Source organism: Sapajus apella, unplaced genomic scaffold (genome assembly GCF_009761245.1).
Source record: "Sapajus apella isolate SASKATOON/1434 unplaced genomic scaffold, GSC_monkey_1.0 scaffold24, whole genome shotgun sequence".
In the NCBI taxonomy this organism is placed as follows: domain Eukaryota; kingdom Metazoa; phylum Chordata; class Mammalia; order Primates; family Cebidae; genus Sapajus; species Sapajus apella.
Window position 1 is genome coordinate 25185794 of NW_022436964.1, and position 25651 is coordinate 25211444.

Here is a 25651-nt window from a genome sequence, read left to right on the forward strand (position 1 = left end):
CTCTACCATAAATTCATAAATTTCACAAAATATGCTTTCGTAATTATTTTAAAGGTGAATTGTGACCATTTGCCCATATCTTTTACTTTAATAAACGTCTCAAGTTTTTGGAATTACAGTGCGCTCATTGTGTCAAGGAAAGATGATATCTGTGTCTCTGTGGGGAGAGAATAACCATGGTTTTAAGGTACATTCTTTAACTCGATTTTACAAATTGAACATCACAAAGAGTAATTTAATATATGCTCCACAATTTAATACAGAGCTAAATTAAATAGTTCTATATTTTAACATAGAATTGTTTATCTAGAATACCCTTTGGCGTTAATAAGCCCTGATAACTATCTATTTAAAAATGAACAAAGTAGGACCTTTTATCTTTAATATAATGCTACCATCTAGGCTAAAATTATAGTTCTTATACAATTAATATTATATTTGGTTATTGTGACTACCCTAGGCATTCAATTGTAGTATAATAACAATTATGGTTATAGTAATCTTCATTAAGGTATTATATTTACTTATTTATATGCATAAAAACATATAGACACTAAATAGCAGAGCCAGGATAGAATCTCAAATCCAAATTTGGGTTTCTTCCATTCTTAGTAGCTAAGCAGTCCCCCACCCACTACTATCTTTATCTGTGGGGGATACATTCTGAGGCTCCTAGTGAATACCTGGAACTGTAGACAATTCTGAACCCTCTATTTACTATGTTTTTTTTTTTTCCTATAATAATAAGTCTTCACTTAATGTCATCCATAGGTTCTTGGAAACATGACTTTAAGTGAAATAGCATACGGCAGGTGCCCAAATAACATCACTTTGTCCAAAATTGTTTCTTTATAATGTTGATGAGTTAAAAAATTGGGTTCCTTATAAGTTGTTTCAGTTAAAGACCCAGTTTTCAATAAGCTATGTATGACATTAACTGAAGATTTCACTGTACTTACATCTCTATGATAGAGTTTAATTTATATGTTAGGCACAGTAAAAGATTAACAACATTAACTCAAAATAAAATAGGACAATTAAGTAAAAGAAGGGTTACGTGAACACATGCACTGTGATATCGTGACAGTCGAGGGTGGCTAAGTGACTCAGAAATGGGTAGCTTTGAAATTATAAATAGGCTGGACAAAGGGTGGATTCATGTCCTGGGTGGGAAGAAGGAGGACTGCACAAGATTTTCATCATGCTTCTCAGAATGGTGCAATTCCTCTGTGCACTGCCTATTTCTACTGTAATTTTCCATTTAATCTTTTTAGACCGTGGTTGATCCCAGGTGACTGAAACTGCAGAAAGTACAACCACGGCTGGGGGAACTACTGTACTGGCAACAGTGGCTTTCTGTGAGGTTTTGATGAAACTATTCTACACTTAGGGAGATGCATATTTGATAATTCAGACTAATTAGTGTAAAAATATGAAAAGGATACATTTGAAGAGAGCCAATACCCTGGTTGTCCATGATTTCCATTCATTAAGGGAATGGTGGAAATATCTAGCATAATTGTATGTATACCTCCAGGTGTTCTTGATGAAGAAAATGGATTATTTTGTTTGAAAAAAGATTCATTAGAGTCAGGAAAGCAAAGTCAATGAACAGTTTGTAAGACGGAGAATAGTCTAACATTTCTGGAATGAAGTTACTATGAGGAGCTAAAGAAAAAGTCCCTTCATAGGAGTTGAGTCACTGTGTAAATCTGTATATGGAAAAAAAAAGAAAAAAAGAAAAACCCTCTTTGGCTGTTTCCCAGCCTGACTAAATGCAGTGTTTTGTTTCTCTTGATAGATTACATACACCCCACCTATTTTCTCCCGTGTTGGCTAACCCTTGGTATATGTGTACATACCCACACATTGAAATCCCCACTATTTTTCGTACTTGTCTTCTTCTGTAACACTGAATCAAAAACAGAGATATACTAAAGAGCAACAGATCCGACCTTCAAAAAGCATCTGAGGGTCTCCTAGATTCAAAAGCTCAGCAGTCCAAGTAATAGCAACATTCGGATGACAACTGGGACTTTTGGACTCTCAAGACCCTGGGGATTGGAAAGCCACTGTGACAGAAACAGTGTCTTTAACAACTCCCATTTCTTTTTCTTCCTGGGACTGTGGCTGGACTACATTTCTCAGCTTCTCCTGTGGTTAGAAATTAGATTGGATTATGACTGAATGCCAATGGCATATAGGCCAAATTATATAGAATTCATGCTTGCTGTTTAAATCCTGTAAATATTCCACTCATATTTTTTTCTCTGTCTCTGTCTCTCTCCTTTCCTCTTCTTCCTACTCCTCCTCTTCTTTTCTCTCTCCGATCCTGTCTCTCTCTCTCTTCACCTTTCTCCCTTCCCCTTCCCTTCCCTTTCCTCCTCTCCCCTCTCCTCCCGTCTTCTCCCTTCCCCTTGTGTCTCTCTCTGTTTGCTTCCCTACCTCCCTCTCTCTCTCTCCTCCCTCTCCCTCTTGTCTTCCTCTCCCCGCAGGGGAAGACTGTGAGATCCTGAGGCATTGCAGACCCTAGGTTCCTGAGTCACTTCATGGAACAAAGCACCTGGCTAATTGCACTGAACTATAACACAGGTAATAAAGAAAGGTTTGTCTTAATCCAGTGAAATTGTGGGGTAGTTTGTTATAGTGGTTATCCTACCTTGACCACTTAGCAAGGCAGTTTCTCTTTTATAGATAACCTCACTAGTATTGAAAATAATAAGCCACAAAGTAGTTAATTATTTTTCCACTACATTAAAATGTAGTTCTAGAAAAGGATAAATTCAACACATTATACTGCTCCCCTTAGCCATCTATGTTTCCTCTTTACATAATTGAGACCAAATCTCCTCCTTTGACCAAGTGGAACAGTACACATTATGAAGAATGAAGAAGCCTTTTTACACAAACACACATTAAAGAATCTGATATAAATATATATTTATATAATATGGATAAATATATTATCTGGTATATATCTAATACAAGCATATATTCATATATCATCTGATATATATTCATATATTCATATATTATCTGATATATATTAATAAACATATTCATATATTATCATGTATCTATATATAAGAGTTTATTATCGAAGTTTCTGGGAAAGTGCAACTATTTATTCTGGAATATATGCTTAGGGCATGAAGGTGGGACATGGGAATCATGGAAGTTTATCATTAATAGGTTAATAGTTTGGGCATTCTCATGTCCCCTTTCTACCAGAGAACAATAACAATGCCCGCAAAGCATGTGGTTTGACTGCTACATAGACACATTCGTCCTTAAAGTGATTATCTTGGTGGAGCTCCATTAGGAAATTAAAACTGGGTGCTGATAAAACGGAGTAATTCAGTGTGCCAGTCTGTTCCTTGTGCTTGTAGGGACCATCTGCAGTTCTGCAAAACAAGTGTGGGCTGTGGACAGGTGCTCTTTGAATGCAGGCTATTATCATTTAAGCTCCATAGAGGCAAAGCCCACAGAAGCCCTAGAAGAGCAGCAAGCAGGTGTGCTGGCGCCATCTCCAGAGAACTCCGATGCCTCCCTCCTGAGGGACCCAGTAACACGACCAGCAGGATGACTGGCATAAGGGACAGGAGAGGTGGGTCAATGAGCAGTGAGTTATAGCCTGTCTAGCTCAGGTTTTAGAATGAATTTGGGAGTTTTATTCTTACAAATATGTTTTCCTCATCACTCTTTGAACTTAGTACTAATGCAATGATGGGTAAGTGGTTGCCATCAGCAACATCAAAATTAATTTACTCTTTTGGCAATGAAATCAGTTCTTAGAAATTTTCCCAAAGTTAGCAGGGACTTGCTTGCACCTGGTAGTCTTTAAATTGCCCGTTGTATTTTAATATTCTCTTATAGTGTTCATTGCATGTTTTGAGCTTAACTAGAGATGTTTGTAACTTCTGTACATCACTTGATAGAATAAGGAACTGCAGCATGTATCGGAAGTTATACAGTAGCAAAGGACAGGAAAGAATTCAGAATTTCTGACTCCTGTAATTGAATTCTATTTCTCCAGTGGTTTTTATTTTTAAAGTATTTTCACATACCCCATCTGTCCTGTATTTCCATTTACTCCTCTCAGTTCATTATTTTCATTCATCTGGCTCTGTGTCCTGGAAGATTAATCTATAGGGCCATATTGTTGGGCTTCCTGGTCTTCTGGCTTCCTGTTGAGTTCAACCCCCGGGGAACACTGGTAGGAGCAGAGACAGAGAGTGCTAACCAGAGACTAGCTGCATCTCTCAGAGGAAGGCCAGAGCTCCTGGGAATGGCCCTTTCTTTCCACAAAGCTTTCGGTCTCTGTGTCACAGTACTCATCCTCTCCACTCACCTGTCTAGATGGTAACACTTCACTATCACTTGGCCTCTCTACTCCTCTCCCTTTTGCAAATAGACTGCTTATTAAACTCTCCCCAGATTTCTAATTGGAGCATTCTACTTGTTCACTTCTGAGACCCTGACAGAGCAACCATCTCATTTGATGTTTATGCTGAATCTATAAAATATTTGTCTCCATTTTGTAATGGAAGGATTTGATACACAGAAAAAGAAATGACTTGCTTAAGGTCACACAGCTAGTCAGTCGGTGGCTAGAATTCAGCAATTTTGACTCTTACTACAATGTTTCTTCCACATTCCTGCATTGCCTCCATTTTCCACAATTATTTAATCATGTTAACCACATTATATTGAATAAATGTTTAACTCATTTTCACCTTCTATTTTCCAAGATCAGGCATTGAAAGGGAGCTCCTTTAAATGAAAATTACTGATGAAAATCATTTATGGTAATGTGGATGTTAATCATAGTAATTTTTAAAGAGCAAATGTTTTCTAATGGCATAATTAACAGTCACAGGAGATCATCACAATATGGGTCTCTTCAAATATCTTTAATATTAAGAGTTTAGTACATCAGGCATTCACAAACATTGTATGTTATGAAAAAATAATTGGCCTAGTAATTTGGTCACACATTTTGAATGAACAATTGACTCATCCATCCTCAGGGAGAGGAAAGCTTGATACTGCCAGTCCTTGGGTGGAAAATCATTATGATTTGGACAGTAACATAACCAATTATAAAAACTACTAACTTGCCTAGTTGTACCAAGTGAGTTGAAATGAACCAAAAAGGATTTCCTCTTATATGTAATATCTCAGTGCATGTTTTGTGAGGTTTTCTCATGTGATCATTCATCTGGAGATGTTTAGATATTCTTCCCTCTTCTAGGAGCAGATGTTCTGTGTATGGGGGCACACATCCTCTACGATCAGGTCTTTCATTATTACAGCGTTAATAACGGCAACCCAGCCAAGGGGGTATTTCCCTTCTTTTGTTACAGATCCATATAATATGTCAACATTCAAAAAAGTTAAATAAGGTAAGTATTAGGAAAGGGAACACCTCACCCTGACAGATTTGTGTTTGCTGTTTCTGCTCTGTGACAAAACCCCGAGTTCATATGCGATCAGAGATTTACGAAGCCCTGCATTCTGCCTTGTAATGGCTACAGTGGTGTTGAGCTGCTGTCAGATAATTTACTGTAATTTGTCACTTTTTGAAACTGTTCCAAAATAGTCTGCTGACATGTACTAAAGAGCTTTCAATAAAATCCTAAATAGTTCATTTTCTTATGTCAACTGGAAACATTAAGTGGTATCTAAAATCATGTAAAGATTTATTGAAGTGATTGAAAACTTTCTTTAATGGCAAGTTGGCATATCACAAAGACAATATTGGCATTAAAATTATGAGAAAATATTTTAATTGCATCTTAAACGTATTCATATCGTGTTTTAGTTTAACTGCATCACCTCACCATTTGGGAAATGTATCAGTTTAAAGATATTCTGAAAGTTTAATAAGCAACTTTTAAACAAATATCGGCAAAGTAAAGGGGATAGTTGTGATTTGCATAATTTAATTATTATTGAAAATCACAGGCCAGATAGCTTAAATTCCAGGACACATACTAGTGTAATTAGGTTAAAGTTGTAGCTTATATACTGTTTTTCCTTAAGAATCTAAGTATGTGTTACTAGGCAACTAAATGTATCTTGGCCACTGTGAATCACTTTCTAATTTATTTAACATGCAACTTAACTAAACCAGATAATGTACACGTATTATTAAATATTAATAGAAGGTTCCTAAATTTCTTTTTGGCATCAGTGCCGCTAGAAAAATGAATATATAATAGCAGTTTCAAGCTGTGTACAGAAAATTTCCCATGATTATTGCTTATAATTATTCTCCTTGGGGGGAAAAAGTATAGTGTATATCTTTAGGTTTGAATATTGAGTGTGCTTTTAACTTAGCATATATACTTATAGGATATTTTTGTATTAGTCAAGACTACCTGGTCATCATAATGCTTTAATTTCTAAGTTAAATATAAGAATAAAAAGATATAAACTAAACTCTAACACACCAACTCCTCACCCCCAACCCCAATTTTAAAAAGCTGTTGGGCCAATAATAACAGGAATCTGTTTTCTTGGAGTGGATCTAAGAAGGAAATAAAGATAACATTGTCCTCATGTCTAAGCTGGGCTACATGGAGTGAGCTGGCTTTGTCCTGTGTAGAAGCAAGAACACAACATAATAGAATAGAACTGGAGCTTGGTCACAGATTGGAACTATGGCCATATCCTTTTTCCTCATTCAAATTCATAGGATATTCTCCTACCCGAACCTTGCAACAATCAAATCACATCTAAGGAAACATAATTAACATAGGCATGTATCATCAACCAATACAACCCAAGGAAAAACACTCTAACTGAAGATATCCTTCAGGAAGAATGGGGAAATAAGTGGCTGAGGCCACCTTCACCTAATTACTTCTTTGTCCACTACATCCACTAAACAGACTCTCCTTGTCAAAACTACACTTTGACTGTTCAGTAACATCAGACCAAATGTGACTTCAAGAAATGATAAACATTTTCCACTGTTATAATTTCTCATGCTGAATAGAAGTGATCCAGAATATCATGCCTGTAGAATTCTATGATTTAGATTGTTTATTCATTAATAGCTGTATTAGACCCCTGCTGTGCATGGCTAAAAGTCAATTTGTTATTTTTTTAAATTTAATTCTACTGTCAAACTCAATTATATATTTTGTTGTAGTAAGTCAGTGCTTCTCAGAGTATGATTTATGAGCCAGATATGTCAAAAGTACATAGAGTATGATTTTAAATGTAAAATGTGAGGCCCTAGACTTCTTCAATTGGGGTCTCTGATGTGAGGCTCAGGAGTCCCCAGGTGATTCTTATACACATTGAAATTTGAGCACCACTGTAATGTAATTTTATTGTTGTTGTTTTTCTTTTTTTGATAAGGGCTTATAGTTAGCATGAACAGATCCCCACAACTAATTTATTTCACAGCTCGAAGGGACCTTCGAGATTACTGCATTCAATATCTACATGATTAAATGAAGATGTGTTTGAAGTTCCAAAAATATTTGATTATTTCAATGAGAAGCCAGCCTTAGAGACTATTTCTGACATAAGTAAAAACAATAATAACTGTCATTTAAAAAGGATCAGAAATATACTTGGCAAATAGCATGACATTTTTGCCAATAAAAATGACCCTCAGACATAGAAAGGTAATTTAGGAAACATAGTTTGTAAATAGGTGGACCATTTCTTCCAGTGCTCACTAATTCCAGGTGGCCTTTAGAATGACAATAGCTAAACACATGTGGAGCAGCTGCAGTGATAATAAGGTCACCCAAAAACATTTAACTTGACTTTTTAAAAACATTTTCTGACTGATTCTTAAAAACGGACAGATTTTGAAATTCTTGAACGTGATGTGTGTATACAGATACACTTTACCACCAAATTGGAATATTAAGTTAGAACATTACGAGATTAGTCCTTTTAAAAGGAATGATTCTTGTTTTGTATGATTTGATCATATAAATTCCAAAACTGGTTCGCCAATCTAAGAAGTAGTCTCAGATTCTATTATTTGCAGGGTTCTAGGAACCTGAATAATGATAAATGGTCCAATCCATAAATCAGCAAAACTATTCTTTGGAGTAATCACTGTGACTCTGGAACTTTGAATTTCTTGTTTTTGCAGTAAAAATGAGCTTCCTGGAGGGGAATTAATATTGTTATCCTCTTTCTTTCTTTCTTTTTCTTTTTTTTTAGCATGAGACCCTTATTTGGCACTTACCATAAATTTTACTACGGAAGGCTCTGTTTATTTTCTCCTAAGTCCAATGCTGGCAAGCTACACTAGGACCTGCTGGTTAAGAATGTTTTTACATTTAAAATATGATTTTAAAAAGAATATGTTGTATCATGTAAAAATTATATGAAATTCAAATTTTAACGTCCATAAATAAAGCTTTCTTGAAGCACAGCCAGGCTCATTTGTTTACCTATTGTCTACGGCTGCTTTCAAGTTACAACTGCAGAGTTGAGCAATTGCTTGCCACAGAGACCATATGTCCCACAAAGTCTAAATTATTTACTATTTGGCTCTTTATAGAAAACGTTTGAGACCCATCCCCTCCCCCTGCTTCCTTTCTACAGTAGTGGCTTTCAAAGTCTATTTCCCAAACCTGCACTATCAATCAGCATCACCAGGGAATTTCTTGCTAAAAATCTGGGCCTCACCCTCTATATTCAGAATCAGAAATTATGGAGGGAGGCAGTTGTGGTAAGTGGACTCGGAAATTGGTGCTTTACGACGCTTTTCAGCTGAGTCTGATGCATGCTCCAGCCGGGGAACCACTATCACCTGGAGGGCTCGTTTTAAGAATGCAATAAGCAAACATGATTTGAAAATACAGGTTAATATGTATATGGATGCCTTACGATTTACTTAGCTTTTGTATTGCATTTGCAAGAAAAGCATACAAAAATAAAGAATAAAATTATGAGTACTGATGACTACCCTTTGTTGCCAGAGAGAAAGCTTTTGCTAGAGAAAAAAATTCCATGTTTTACTTTAGGGGTTACTTCAATTTTAATAGGCTTTATGAAATTACTTCAGAGTAGCTTTGATAAATCAGAAAAATGACATGGCAACTTTTTTGGAAGCTAAATCTCAGTGGTACTTAAGAAGGCTTACCACTTGGTTTAAAATGAAGAAAATACAATATATTTCAATTGTTTATATACAAAATTAAAGAACCCAACCTGTAATTATATGTGGAAATAAAATTGACTTCAGCAGAAGGAAAGGGAAAAAAATACAGCTTCTTTTTGTAGAAGAATCTAATCCTGATATCCTGTCATTTGATACATACGTGTCATGAACACCAAGTACTCACCCCCATATGGCTGACATTTTTGCATCTACTATTGAAGATGAGACTGCTTAGTCCTAATCAGAACTGAAACTGTGACGACAGATGAGGATGAAAGGAGGCATAAAAACTAATAATTTTAAAATAAAATAGAATAATCCACTCTAAGTGAAGCTATTGCTTTAAAAAGCCCACTAAAGAAAACCCTTTAATGGCTTTTAACATTCTACTCTAAGACAATGAATAGCTCAATGTACCATTCTATTCTCATTCAGTGATACTTATTTCAGGATATTAATGAATATTTAATTTCAGTACTATTTACCAGTACAATAAAACCTGAGGTAATAAAAACAAGTAAATGATATGGTTACAAAAGCTAGAACAAAATGGTGCCGTTTCAAATGGAGGTTGTAATTGAGGGGTATGGTCGTAGCAGGCTAACACTGCCTTTGGAGACAGTAAGCACATCTGACAATGGATTTAGTTTTCCAAAGAACACTGTAAACTTATAATGAAAAACTTTATTTTCGGTTATGAGACATTCAAAAATGGCCTTGGAGTAGTTAAGAGTTCAGCTTCGGTAGTCGATTGTTTAGGTTAGAGACCTAGCATCATCTGGATAACTTTGGGCAAGGTATAACATTATCCTTCACCTCAGGTTTTGTCTATCTATCAGACAAAGAATAATAGCATTATCTACCTCATAGCCTTAATGGGAAGATGACATGTGATAATCCACATAAAGCTTGTAGCCCTACGCTCGGCCCATAGTACGCACTGAGAAGTGTTAGCTATTGTTACTGCCATTATTTATTTATCATAAATTTGCAATGTAGTGCTGGTGGTATGGCAAAAAAGATACACAGAGAAAGATGACTCAGTTTGCCATCAAACTCAGAGCTCTCTCATATATCAGGTCAGATTATTCACTAGACTTGCCCTGTGGATCAGCTTAGAAAGAATTTATTGGTGGTGTTCCGTAGAAAGCATTTTAGCAACGTATGCATGGTGACTCCACAGACAAAGTTCACGGGTACCCTTGGCAATCAGCTTCAGTAATGTGTTCATGAAATACTGAGATCATCCAGATAAAAAAATCCAGGGCCGCGCGCGGTGGCTCACGCCTGTAATCCCAGCACTTTGGGAGGCCGAGGCGGGTGGATCACGAGGTCAAGAGATCGAGACCATCCTGGTCAACATGGTGAAACCCCGTCTCTACTAAAAATACAAAAATTAGCTGGGCATGGTGGCGCATGTCTGTAATCCCAGCTACTCAGGAGGCTGAGGCAGGAGAATTGCCTGGACCCAGGAGGCGGAGGTTGTGGTGAGCCGAGATTGCGCCATTGCACTTCAGCCTGGGTAACAAGAGCGAAACTCTGTCTCAAAAAAAAAAAAAAAATTCCAGGCTTCATCCCAATCCAAGTAGGTGATAACAACTTTCACTTTTCTATGAAAAGTAAAGTTCTCTCAAATAGATTCTTCGCTACAATTTCCAAATGAAAACATAGTCAATAAAAGAACTCTTGTCCTTATGCCTCAGCCTGTACATTTCAAATCTGTCTGCCTTGGGGTGACAGATATTTCAATGCTGGCAGCCGCTTGGCTGTACTGTTGCTTCGTGAGGGCATGTCACTGAGGCAGCTCCAATACCTGACCTCAGTCTGCGTGTGTGAGAGATTCTTTCCATTTAAGTACCTGGGGACTTATGGCTTAGTATAAAAAGTGAACACTGGTAAAACTATGTATAGGCAGTCCAGTATACAGGTAGAACCATTTTACAAACACAAGTGACAACATCTTGCTTTGGAACAAGTGCTGCTTCCTCTCACCTGAGCAAATGCCAGCCACGTCCCTAACTCATAACACTTGCAATTATAGATCCAGAAAGCTGCCTTGTTTTTTGAAAACTTAAAAGGTTGCTTTCTGTAATGCCTAACTGTAAAACATTATTCTGACCATGGACATATCTCATTATATGCTTTTTACCATCAGAGGGTGATATTAGTGTTCCTATGAGAATGCATGTATGAGAAGCCACAGTATAATCATTCTGCATCATCTGAAAGTCTCAACATACATGCGGCAAATACTTACTAAGGATACGTGCTTTGTGGTAGGGTAGGGCTGGGAGATACAGTGATAAATAACATAAATACAGTCTCTTACATCATGGAACTTTCATCATCTAATTGAAACCATATTTTTATAGGAAAACAAACAATGGCAGATATGCGGTGACATAAAATAAAACTTTTGGATGCATGTGTCTGATAAAACAAGTAAGTCCAGTGAAATTCTCCTTGGGGTGCCTGTGCATGTCCCTCTGCCACAGAGATACTTCAGTGGAAGAAAAGCAAAGGTTTGTGAATTAGAAGTACCTGCTGAATACACTTTGCAAACAAGATCACATGAGATCACATTTTAAATGTTATCACTAGGCTAATACGTTATGCAGCCATGGTCATTAAATATTTCCTCCCAAATCAAAGATAATTACCCTATATTTAGGGGTAGGAATGGCTCTAACATCCATTATCATTATCCCCTTCAAACTTTCTTACTCTCTCCTGCACTTTTACCTTGGATCTCAGTGAATTCTAGCAGAATCACGATTGTTTTGGGGAGGCTGAGGCTTTTGTTTGGGCATCTCCTGCTCCTAATGTTTCTGCTTTCCCTGCCTCATGCCTGTCTTAGCAACTCAAAAGCAATGATGTTGCACATTCTCTACCCTCCTAGGCTTCCCAGATCCCAGGAACTCAACCTGGGTCTCAGATTACATAATCAGACACAGAGGTGTTGAGATCCCTATTTCTGAGTGGGAGTGGACATCTGGGGATGGGTGCAAGATGTCTCACAAATGAAATTGGACCTGAAGTTCTGAAGAACTGGGGATCAAAGCGTTCAGCCTGTTTCGATGAGATAGACTTTAAAAATTTGGAAGGGTTGAATACCAATTAGGAAATTCTCCGGAAAATATTCTCTATTTTTATTTCCTTTGAGAAAACTATCTTGGAAGATTAATTTTAGAGGCTATTGGAGACTATGTTTTTAATATAAAATGCTTCGGTTGTTGATGAGACAGGTTTTGTTTTTCAGATCATCAGCAAGATGGCACTTTGATAAATCACAGATTGCTCGGTGCCTAAAGACGCACACTGGGACAGTTTTCATCACAATGTGATATAAAGAGGCAAATGAAATAGTGCTCCAGATCACACCCGGGCCAGCTGGGTGATAGCACCCACCGTGTCACTAAGAACCAGGAGGGTCTATCATTTCGAACAATGTGTTCATTGTTTTCTGACCTACCTGTGAGAGTAACTTTTTTAATCACTTAGGGACTGAATTTGATCTGGAGTTTGTTGCTTATAAACAGTTAAATGAGGGAGAGTAATGGATAGCACAGACCTCTGTAAAAGGGAAAGAACTGTGGATTTTTTTTTTTTTCTGTCTTGATAACTGAGGTGGAATCTTCTGTGTCATTGTATTGGGTATGAATGAAGAGCTGGTCACTGATTCACCCTTGCACATTTGCATGCACTAGCTAATACTAACTGGTTCCATGTCTAATCCTTGAACCAAGCTTTCTGGCAAAGAAAGCTATGGCATCTTTCATAGGCATCTGATTTGAATGCACATGTAGAGACATTACCTGTGACTTCAAATTTCTTATCCTGATGCTCTGTTTATTTTCAGAAGGTATTCAATATAACATTCTGCCAGGTAAATCTAGGTAAAATTTTCCCTTATTCCATCACTGAAAGTAAATTCTAAAGGAAATATTGAGCACTTTCACTCCTTGATTTGTTCTTAATCTCAAGGGGGAAATTATGATGTTCACAGACAGGGTAACGCAGAGCATAGGATCCTAACAGTAATAACTATACAAGATTATGGTAAAAACAAATACGTAAGCAAGAATTCAGGAAAGAAAACAAAGCTGTCACCCAGCTTTATCCCTGGGTGGTGGAGGTAGGCTATGAATGGTGCCACATGAATGGACTGACTATAATTATCACCTTTCAAATATTGCTGTGGCACTGTAGAGGCTAGTCCAAAAGAGGCTGATCTCATTTGTCACCCAGTGGTTTCTTTTGGGTCTTGGGCAAATGGGCCAACACTTATTTTCAAGGCTGACCTCATCTTTTCTGGCTGTTGAGTAGACTTTGCACTTCAGTTGATGAGGGCATATGAGAAATGAACCAGATAAATTGCTTGATTAGAATCTTCATGAACCAGAACTGATGAGAGGGCACACATTTGCTTGTGAATTAAAAACCAAATACATCTTTCTGAGGCCCCAAACTGGTACTCATTTATATCCTCCCCACTGTGCGCTGTTCACTAGTAGCAAACCGGGGGCTATTCCTTATTTCAGAATTTTCTCACCACTGTGTGGGGCTTCACTATTGGCCATGCTTCTCTTGTAATTCTCATGTTAGTCTATAAATGGCATTCTGGTTAGAAGGGGCACTGATCCTCCTCCTGCGCTTTCATGGAATGTGAAGGAGGGAATGAAACCTACCATTCAGCCATTTTTAAAGTAAGCTTGATTATTATTTCTTCAATAGCATCAGCTTCTATCACATAATCAACAAACAAACAAATGAATATAAATTCTCTTTAACTGCTAAGTGGATGGAAAATAGACAGACTCTATAGTTTTTAAAAGGTAATTATATTTAGCCAAAATGAAATCAGCTTACATTCTTGGCACTGTATACGTCGTAACAGGTCTGTGTGTGCCCGAGTATATGTGTGTGAGAATGTATGTTTTGGGAGTGATAATGTGATAACATATTTTTTCTTCTCAAGTGTGACATGGCTTGGAATTAAAACTTTACATAAAAATCATGAAATTTTTAAAATGTGAGAGCTCAGTTTCTCCATGTGCCATAAGGTACAGTAATTAATGTCAGTTAATTTTGTCAGATTACATGTGATTTATGTAGCTTATTAATGGTAAACAGTGATATTAACTATACATTTAAAGATGTGTATTTCGTTAACTTTAAAGTGTCTAGGTCTCTACAAAATACCTCTTTCTAATATGAAACATATTTGATAAATAGATGGCAAATTTCAAACACACTTTTCTAGCCAATTATCTTAGAGAAAAATCAACATTCATCTACCGCAGTGTACCACGGCCAAAATCCATTAAAATTTGGGGTAGAGGAGACATAAATTTATATTCTCAGAACATACCTTCTGATATTTTACGGGGCCAGGAACTATGAAAAAGTATCTGATTTAGGTTGTTAATTAGTGAGGCAGATAGTGTTATTGTTCTGTAAATATTCACTGCTCTCACCTGCATTACCCCTGGAGGAATATACGTCCCTGCCTTGTTGATATTGAGGATAGCATCACTTGCTTTGGCCAATGGAATGTGAGTAGACATGATCTAGTCACATCTAAGAAGAATTTTGTGCTGCCTGATTTGACTGCTTGCACTCCTACTATCACCCATGAGAAATGCATGATCCTGGGAGCTGCAACTCTTTCAGACCAAAAGAAAGACCTAAACCTGATGCTGAGCCTGGAACATGAATGCCACAATGAATTACAGACTTGCAAGTGAGAACGAATAATATATAAGTAATATATAGTAATTATAGTAATAAGCTGAGATTTTGTGGTTGGTTGTTGCTGTCTTAGACCGTTTAGGTTGCCATAACAAAATACCATGGACTTGGTGACTTAAACCACAAACATTTGTTTTCTCACACTTTTTGAGGCAGAAAAGTCTAAGAAAAAGTTTCTGGAAGGGTTTGGTTCCTGGTGAAGCCTCTCTTTCTGGCTTGCAAAAGACTGTCTTCTCGCCGTGTCTTCACCTCACAGGGAAAGAGAGAGCAAGTACTAGCCTTCTGGTCTCTTTTCTCATAAAGATACTAACCTATTGAATCAAAGCTCCACCCTTCTGACCTCATTTAATCCAAATTATTTATATAAAAGGCTTATGTCCAAATTATTATATACATTTTAATGCAACGGAAACATTCAGGTGATGGTAGTTATACATCATTGTAGCATAACCTCACTGACACACGGTTGTTACTGAAGCCTGCCCCAGCTCTTTGCATCAGTTCTCACTAAAGCAGCAACAGGTAAGCCAGAAAAGTAAAAGGAAAGTGTAATCTGATGTGGGCAATTAAAACAACACAAACCACTTACTGGTTATGTGGCCTTTAAAAAAATCATTTTCTGTGTTTTATACCAATGTAAACATTTTTAGCCAGTAACAAACTATTATTAGGTAGAATTTTTGAATCTGCTGCATTTGAATCACGTAATTGCTTTTGAAAAAGTTAACTATCATTTTCCGTCTTGTGTGCTTGCGTCTGGTTGCAATGAGATTCACAGGTTTTTTTTTTTTTTAAAGTCTGCCTTGTTAGATACAATCTGATGAATGCAGAAATGTGATAGGGTGGTATTAAAATCAAATAACAGGATCAAGAGAGACAGAAGGAGTATCAGTTTCTTGTACAGTCTGAAATGATGATTGCCTTACTATATAGGCCTGCTCTAAGACACATTGAAGGGTAACGTTCTCTTTTGATTTTAGAAGTGGGTAATGTATCAGCCTTTTCATTTTTTAAATGTAGAAATCTAGGAACTAGATTTTTAAAATTAAAATTACGTGTTTCCATTACAGATTATCTTCTTTGTGCATGAATTGGATCTCAGTATTATGAATAAGCACATCATGCAGACAAGGCCATCTAAATAGGAACAGCAACCTAGAATACAAGAGTAAGAAATGCTTACACTTGAGGGAGGGGCAGGTGAAGGCAAAAGAAGAGACTCTGGGATTAATGTTGTCAGAAATAAGTCCCTGGCCTACAAAGGTGGCACATATTGGTAACCAGAATTATAAGACTGATTTATATGTCTGAGAACTCAACCTGGAGTCATAATCAAGATTGCTTATTAGTGCAAGACCTCTCAGTATGATGGTAAATTTCTAGCCCAGATGCTCTAAGTGAAGACATTTCTCATTGGGGTACATTCCTCCTGAGAAGAAATCTTCGTTTGTTTGTTTGTTTCACATAAAGGTGCTGCCTGGGCCAATGTTTGCTTGGATTCATGGATAATCATAGACCAACATCAAATGCCTCATGTAAGGGTAAGAGGTAACACTGCATCCTGGTCATATCACTTGGGCATAGTTTGAAAGCCACTAATTTACCTTAGCAATTTTAATTTGAACTGATGGGTGCAGAAGACTCTAAAACTTGGACATTTGCTTTAAGCACAATAATGCAGGCACTCATTTCCCTGGAGCCTGCCTTATGTCGTCTCTCCTGCTTCAGTTTCCTTGAACAAAGACTTTAGAATTACTTCTCCCTTAGACCTTGTAACTTGGTCATTCTTACTGATACGCAGTAACAGCTCCCCTACCAATCAGTGAAGGATATGCTTTCAGCCTTAGACTTCTGTTTCAGAGCAGGACAATATTTACTCACAGTTCTTGTTTATTTAGGTGTAAAACATTTATACAAGCACTAAGAGAATCAAATACTCTGTTTTAAAAGGGTTCTGAGAGAAGCAATCTTTATGCCTGATGTCTTGACATTCTTTTTGTAAACTACTATCAGTATATTTTCAAGCTTTAAAACTCCTTTCCTAATAAAAATACCTTTAGTAAATTTTATAATGCATAAAACTGATTTTCTTATTTTTCATGCAAAATTCCCACTTTCCACCTTCCAAGATATTTACATATATCTTAATGTTTTTTATGGTAGATACCCTAAAATTTAAAAAAGTGAGCAGATTTATACTTGCCATAAAAATGCTTTTATATAAGTATGTTTAATTAAAAAGCACCTCAAACTTAAATGTTTTTTTTTTAAAACTATTAACAACCAATGCATAACTGATTAAATCAACTTGTCTATAGGAATAACTAAGAGATTATCTATAAATATATGGCTGAGGAGATTTGGGGACATCCATTTCAATGATTCACAGTGGCTTCATGTATTTTTGCTCACATCAAAATCGAACTCAGGTATTCCAGATTAGATCATCTTCTATGCGGACGCAGGCTCTTTCTATCTTATGGTTCTACCTTGACAAAAATCTTAGGGTCTTCTCCATTTAGCTGATGGATCACAGAATAAACCACAGGAAAATCATACCTGATTTTTTATCACTTTGGTTGGTAAGTGTTACTCATCGGTTCTATTCCTGTTCCTATTTCATTGGAGTAAGTAAGTAACAGGCCTCTCTAGATTCAAAGGTGCTAACAAATATGTACTTTCTACCTAGGTAATTGCTTCTCAGGAGCAATTCCACACTCATTCTCTGCTACCAAGTGGTTATCCAAAGCCTCTTCACATATTTTCAGTTTTTTGGACAAGAATAAGTGATGATGATATTTATCTATTAATCTACACTCTGTGAGAGCATAAAGAATTAGTGGTCAGAAACACAACATAAAAAAAACGTATGGAACATAGCAAAGGCAGCCCAAAGAGATGAATTTATAGCAATAAATGCCTATGTCAGAAAAGAAGATCTCAAATAAACAATATAACGTTATACCTTAAGGAATTAGAAAAAGAACAAATAAGCCCAAAGTTAGCAAAAGAAAGAAAATAACAAAGTTCAGAGCAGAAATAAATTAAATAGAGACCAGAAAAAACATTACAAAAAAATTAACAAAACTAAGAGATAGCTTTTTGAAGAGACAAACAAAATCAATAAAACCTTAGACTAATGAGGGAAAAAAGACAGAATACTCAAATAAAAAAAATAAAAATAGAGGACATTACAGTTGATTCCACAGAAATTCAAAAGATCATAAGAAATGGGTATGAATAATTAAATGTCAGCAAATTAGACAATCTAAAATAAATGAATAAGTTCCAAGACACATAACCTACCAAGATTGAATCATGAAGCAATAGAAATTCTGAACAGACCAAAAATGAGTAAGGAGGTTGAATCAATATTCAAAATTCTCTCATCAAAGAAAAGCCCAGGACCAGATGGCTTCACCACTGAATTCTAAAATTTATTTTCTTCTCTGTTTTTTTCTCTTTCTCTCAAGTTTTAAGTTCTGCAGTACACATCGAGGATGTGCAGGTTTGTCATGTAGGTAAACGTGTCCCACAGTGGTTTACTACACAGATTATACCATTACCCAGGTATTAAGCCCAACAGCCATTAGTTATTCTTCCTGATGCTCTCCCTGGCTCCACCCGACAGTTGCCCAGAGTGTGTTGTTCCCCACCATGTGTCCATGTGTTCTCATCAATCAGCTCCCTCTTATAAGTAAGAACATGCAGCGTTTGGTTTTCTGTTCCTGCATGTTTGCTAAGAATAATGGCTTCCAACTCCATCCATGTCCCTAGAAAGAACATGATCTCATTCCTTTTTACCACTGCATAGTACTCCATGGTACATATATACCTTCTTTATCCAGTATCACTGATGGGCATTTAGGCTGATTGCATGACTTTGCTATTGTAAACAGTGCTGCAGTGAACCTAAATGTGCACGTATCTTTATAATAGAATTATTTATATTCCCGGCTATATACTCAGTAATGGGATTGCTGGGTCAACTGGTGTTTCTGCTTCTACGTCTTTGAGGAATTGCTATGTTGTCTTCCACAAACCACTAAACATTTAAAAAAGAACTAGGCTGGGCGTGGTGGCTCACGCCTGTAATCCCAACACTTTCGGAGGCTGAGGCAGGTGGATCATGAGGTCAGGAGTGTGAGACGAGCGTGGTCAACATGGTGAAACTCCATCTCGACTGAAAACACAAAAATTAGCCATGTGTTGAGGCAGGCGCCTGTAATCCCAGCTACTTGGGAGGCTAAGGCAGGAGAATTCCTTGAACCTGGGAGGTGGAGGTTGTAATGAGCCAGGATCACACCACTGCACTATAGCCTGGGAGACAGAGTGAGACTTTGTCACACACACAAAAATGAATAATTTAAAAAAAGAAGAACTAATTCTATTTCTTCTCAGACCCTTTCAGAAAAATTGAAGTGGAAGGAATACTTAAAATTTTCTTTTATAAGGCTAGCATTACCCCAGTATCAAAGTCAGGTAAAGATACTACAATGCAAAAAATTATCGGCTAATATTGCAGATGAATATAGATGCAAAAATCCTCAATAAAATATGAGCAAACTTAATTTTGCTGTTTAATGTCTTATTTAATAACACATTAAAGTAATCATTCACCATGATCAAGTGGGATTTATCCTTGGGATGCAAATATGGTTCAACATAGTGCAAATCAATAGATATGATACACCACAATAACAAAACAAAGAACAAAAACCAAATAATCATCCCAAAAGATTTGGAAAAAGCATTTGACAAAATTCAACACTGTTTCATAATAAAAACTAACAGATGAAGCATAAAAGGAATGTATCTCAACACAATAAAGGCTATTCAAGATAAACTCACATCTAACAACAGACTCACCGGTAAAAACTTGAAAGCTTTTCCTTTAAGGTCAGGGACAAGACAAGAATGCCAACTTTGATGACTTATTTTCAACACAGTACTGGAAGTCCTAGCCATAGTAGTTAGGCAAAAGAAAGAAACAAAAGAACTACCTAATAGAAAAAGAAGAAGTGAAATAGGAAATGAAGAATAGAGAAAAAAAGAGAAGTTGCAAATAGAGACTATCGGCTGAAGATGTGATCTTATGTATAGAAATTCTACAGACCATCAAAAGGCTGTTAGAAACCAAACAAATTAATCAAAGTTGCAGGATATAAAATCAACATACACAAATCAGTAATGTTTCTATGTATGTATAATGCACTATCCAAAAATTATTATAAAAAACAATCTCATTTATAATAGCAGCAACAACAAAATATGTAGGTGTAAACTTAACCACAGAGGTGAAAGATTTGTATACTGAAAACTAGAAATCACTGATGAAAGAAAGAAAAGAAAATGCAAATGAATAGAATAATACCCTGTGTTCATGGATTAGAAGAACTAATGTTGCTAAAATGCCCTTACTAATCCAGGTGATCGACAAATTCACTACAATCCCTAACCAAAATTCAATGTCATTTTTCACAGAGATAAAAAACTCCTGAAGTCCTTACATTTATATGGAACTACAGAAGACCCTGACAGTGAAAACCATTTAAGCAAAAAGAATAAAGTGGAAGGCTCACATTTCATGATTTCAAAATATCTAGTGATTGTAATCAAAAATCTCACGGCACTGGTATAGAAACAGATATATTGACAAATGAAACCAGTTAGAAAGCCCAGAAATAAATCTAGTCATTTTTGGGCAATTGATTTTTGACAAAGGTGCCAAGAACACACAATGGAGAAAGAATAATCTTTTTCATCAGAGGTGTTAGAAAACTGATTATCCACATACAGAAGAATGCCACTGCATCTTTATCCCACATCATTATAAAAGTTAGCTCAAAATGGATTAAAGATTTAAATATAAGGTCTGAAACGATAAATCTTCTAGCGGAAAAGCTCGACAACATTGTTCTGGGCAATTATTTTGTGGATATTATTCCTAAAGCACAAGCAAAAAGAAAGCAAAACATAAACAAATGGGATTGTATCAAGCTAAAAAGCTTCTCCATAGCAAAGGAAATTATTAACAAAGTGAAGCGACAGCTCACAGAACAGGAGAAAATATTTACAAACCATTAATGTGATAAGCCAAAAATATGTAAGTAACTCAAACAACTCAATAGCAAGAAAACAAATAACCTGATTAAAAATGGGCAAAGGATTTGAAAACACAGTTCTCAAAAGAAGACAAACAAATAGCCAACAGGTACATTTTTAAAAAGCTCAGTATCACTAATCATTAGGGTAATCAAAATTAAAACCAAATGAGACACCACCTCACACCTGTTAGAATGGCTTCTATGAGAAAGATGAAAGATGAGTGTTGGTGAGGATGTGGTGAAAAGTGAACACTTGTCTGTTGTTGTTGGAGATATAAATTAGTCCTGCCATTACAGAAAATGGCACAGAGATCGCTCAAAAAAAAACTAAAAATAAAACTACCATATGATTGAGCAATCACACTTCTGGATACATACCCAGAGGAATTAAAAACAATATGTTAAAGGGATGCCCATGTTCATTGCATGCCCATGTTTATCAGTATTAATCACAATAGCCAAGATATGGAATCAATCTGTGTCCATCAACAGACAATAGATTAAAATAATGTGGTATATACACACAATGAAATACCATTTGGCTTGAGAAGAAGGAAATTCTGTCATCTTCAGCAACATGAGTTTGGAGGATATTATGCTAAGTGAAATAAACCAGGCACAGAAAGACAAACACCACATGATCTCACTTACATTACTTACATGCAGACTCTAACAAAGTTGATCTCATAGAAATAGAGAGTAAAAAAATGATTACCAGAGCCTGGGATATGGGGTTGGGAGAGGCAGGTAGGATGGAATGAGGTTTTGCTAGTCAAGGGATACAAAGTGTTGGTTAGACAGGAGGAGTATCTTAAGATCTATCACACGGCAGGGTGACTATAGTCAATCATAATGTATTGCATATTTCAGAATAACTAAATTTAAAATGTCTTACCACAAAAAGTGGTAAATGGAGGTAAGTAGTATGCTAATTAGCTTGATTTTATTATCTCACATTGTATACATATATCAAAACATCATATAGTACCCTGTAGTGTAGAGGATTACACTTTGTCAATTAAAAGTAATATTAATAAGAAAAGAATTAGTGGTCAAGATATATAATTGGAGATCTGGCTTTTTTTTTTCATATATGGGGCACTTTTTCTTCTAGTCATATTTAATTTTCTAAATTGATCACAAGACGCTGAGAAGAGAGTGTGGCTTCATTTGGGCTCCAAGCCAGGCTGATTAGCAGTAGAGATTTAATTTTTAAATTTAATTCTAATTGAAACGAGAACTAGAGATATAGCAAAATTTAAGAAGTGAAATTAGAAAATAAAATCAAATCTAGGGGGAGCAGACATTTAAAGATTCACACAGGCTCCTGAATGAGAATACTGGTATCCCACATTACTCTCCTTACTTCTCGTAGTGATAAAGACACAGGTGTACGTTGACATCTGTGGCAAAACTATAGATACATTTAAAATATATTTTAGATAAATACATATATACTTGTGTATCACACTTTTGTCTCTGAATGGTAAACTATGTAATACATTATATGACAGTAATGGTAACATTAATGCATAAGCTATACATATATATTAAAATTGGCTAAACGTTTAAATGTTCCCATAGCTTCATGAAATGGGACTCAGCTCGTTAATATATAGTATAACCTTAAAAGGCATTTCATTTTAAGATTTTTTGTCTTGGATGCTAAAAGAGTAGCAGGATAACATGATAAGGGATTCGCAATTTCAAAGAAGAAAATATCAAGGCCCAGTGTTTAGAAGATCTTCAACTATTTTCTTGCCAATATCTGACTATTCTATGCCCTACTGGCTTTTGTCCATTTGTGCCTAGAAAATTCCCCACAGTGAGATTTTTCCTTATGCATGCACCAAGACTGCTGAACTTTGCCAAACACTGCTACAAAATGTCCCAAAAAGTGGAAGACCGGTGCCAATATACATTCATGATTGCTAATCTTACCCAGGCTCTCAACAGTGCCTGGGAATCCAATTAGCTTTCCATTACCCAACTTAATTCTCATTCCTCACAGATACTATTTCAAATCTTCCTAACTCTCCTCAAATCTTCAGCTCATCCATCTTCCCCCTCAGATCCAGAAGATTACTTAAAGCCACTGGGGGAAAACTTTTGGACTTCTGACTGCCCAAGAAACAACCAGCATACATCTATCTTTGCCTTTGTCCTTTTGGGACAAGAAGAGTTGACTTTCCATCTACATAATTGATCTACCATCTACCTACAGTCTGAAATCCTTCCTCTCTGGATTCCTTAGACATACTGTAAAATCTCCACCCTCCACCTGCTTGGATCTTGTTTTCTCCACTTCTGGAGGAATCTCATTAGAATTTCATCACGCATGGTTTAAAAAAAAAAGCAGAAAATAAAAAGTAAACAAACTTCAACCTAAACTACCTCTGCAAGTACTATATTTTTCTCTCCTCTCCCCTTTCCAGTCAAAATTCTTGAAGGCACTATCAATATTATTTCCTGTCCCAAGTTCCTCAACTCATTCAACCTGATTGTTTTTCCTGCCATATGCCACCGACCTTGCTCTCACACAGGTTATCCAGGCTTACATATTGCAAAATGTGGCTACATTTCAGCCAGCTTAACTCCTTGGAAACATTTGATACTGTTGGAAACTTTTCTTTAGGATGCTCTATTTTCTTGCTTCCTGTGGTACAACTCTCTCCTGGTGTGCCTCCTTCCACACCAGCTTCTCTTTGTTTTCCTCTGAACACTCCCTTTCTCTACTCTCACTTAAAATATCGATGACCTTCAAAGCTCTGTTCTAGCCTTTTTCTCCGCCTCACTCTAGGACTTATGAAATGAATCCAAGAAGCTTTTGGTAAGTTTGTCCACTCCCAAAACGTCAAAGACTGTAAACTGATGACTTCCAAATCTCTTCTGCCAGTACAGGCATCTTTTCTGGGATCCTTGCCTAAATATTTAGCTGTTTACTAAACACTTTATGTGGATGTTTCAAAGGCCCCTGAAGCCTAACCCACGCAAAGATGTACTCATGATCTCCTTATCTTTCTTCCACATTTCCACACTTAATTCTCCTCTTGTGTTCTCTATCCCAGGAATGCCACTGACATCTACCCAGGATATCTCTCACATCTAGTAAATCACCAAGCAATTTAGTTTCTATTGTCAAATCACTTTCTGGATACTGCTCTTTATTGCCACAGCCACCACCCAGGTCCAAGCAAGTACTATATATTTTTTTTCTGAACGGCTGCCATCTCTTCCTAATTGGCCTTTTTTCCCCCTCAATCTCTCTCTCCCGTAACCTCTTCTCTACAGTGCACCTATGAGAATATGGTTATGATATTCTCCCACTTAAAATCTTTCAAAGCCTTCCTGCTGTCGTTATGATAAAGATCAAACCTCTAAACATTTAATAACTGACTCTACCCTTCATGATCTGACTGCAGTACATTCAGTAACCTCAAAACTTGACAGTATCCTAGAATTCTGTTGTCCAGATATATTGAAATCCCTCAGTTCTTCAAAGCAGAATTTGCTCTTGTCCACGTGTAAGCCTTCAGATATTTTTCTTTTCTCTCTAATTCCCTTTAGCACTCCTCTTTTCTATTTGATACTATTCATCCTTGAATTCTTATGTTACATATCACTTCCTCAGAAAACCTTTCTGAAATTTTTGGACTAGTTTCAGTAAATCCTACTGGAATATGACTTCAACATTTACGTACTTCCCTTATCACAATGCCTGTCATGCTTTATTATTGCTGCCTATTATATTAGTTTCCTATTTCTGCTGTAACAAATTACATCAAATTTTTTTTTGCTTAAAACAGCACAAATTTATTATATTTCTAGATATAGGATATAATAAATAGGATAGCAGTGCCATTTTTCTTCTGGAGGATATAGAAGAGAATCAATTTCTTTATGTTTTACAGCTTTTAGGCTGCCTGTATTCTTTGGCTTGTGGCCCCTTTCTCTATCTTCAAAGCTAGCAGGTAGCATCTTTAACTTTCTGTCTTTTGACGTCTGCTTCTACTTTCACATCACCTTCTCAGATTGACTTCTCTTTCTCTCTCTCTTATAAGGATCTTGGTGATTACATCAGTTCCACCTGGATAATCCAAGGTTCTCTTCTGATCTCCAAATCCTTAACTTAACTACATCTGCAAAAGACTTTTGACACAGAAGCTAACATATTGACAGGTTCCAAATACCAGGACACAGATACCTTGTAGGAGGGCATTATACTTCCTTTCATACTTGTTTAAATGTCTGTTTTTCCTATTAGAGAGGACAAAATCTCTTCTCCATATCTCTTTATTCCCAGTGCCTAGCATAGTGCCTTACCTCTGACAGGTGTTCAATACATACTTATTATGAAGAAACACAGAATCCTAGACTGATTTATGTTTGAAAAAAATTTATCCAAGGCTGGGCACAGTGGCTCATGCCTGTAATCCCAGCTCTTTGGGAGGCTGAGGCAGGCAAATCACCTGAGGTTCAAGACCAGCCTGGCCAATATGGTGATATCTCATCTCTACTAAAAATACAGATATTAGCTGGGTGTGGTGGTGCATGCCTGTAATCCAGCTACTTGTGAGGCTGAGCCAAGAGATCGCTTGAGCCTGGGAGGCAGAGGTTGCAGTGAGCGGAGATCATGCCATTGCACTCTAGC

The 25651-nt window shown here is 36.6% G+C and overlaps 2 protein-coding genes across 44 annotated transcripts in view; one reads left to right on the plus strand and one right to left on the minus strand.

Annotated features, from left to right (window-relative positions):
* The window catches only part of LOC116559690 (uncharacterized proline-rich protein-like), a 282439-nt gene extending 279815 nt beyond the window's left edge, over nucleotides 1-2624 (plus strand). Inside the window, exon 2 of the mRNA XM_032290777.1 lies at nucleotides 2496-2624. Coding sequence (XP_032146668.1) covers nucleotides 2496-2516 — 21 coding nt within the window. The 3' untranslated portion in view covers nucleotides 2517-2624. The remainder of the gene's footprint in view (nucleotides 1-2495) is intronic.
* The window catches only part of PTPRD (protein tyrosine phosphatase receptor type D), a 2321819-nt gene that overhangs the window by 828650 nt on the left and 1467518 nt on the right, over nucleotides 1-25651 (minus strand). The gene's annotated exons all lie outside the window — the stretch shown is intronic.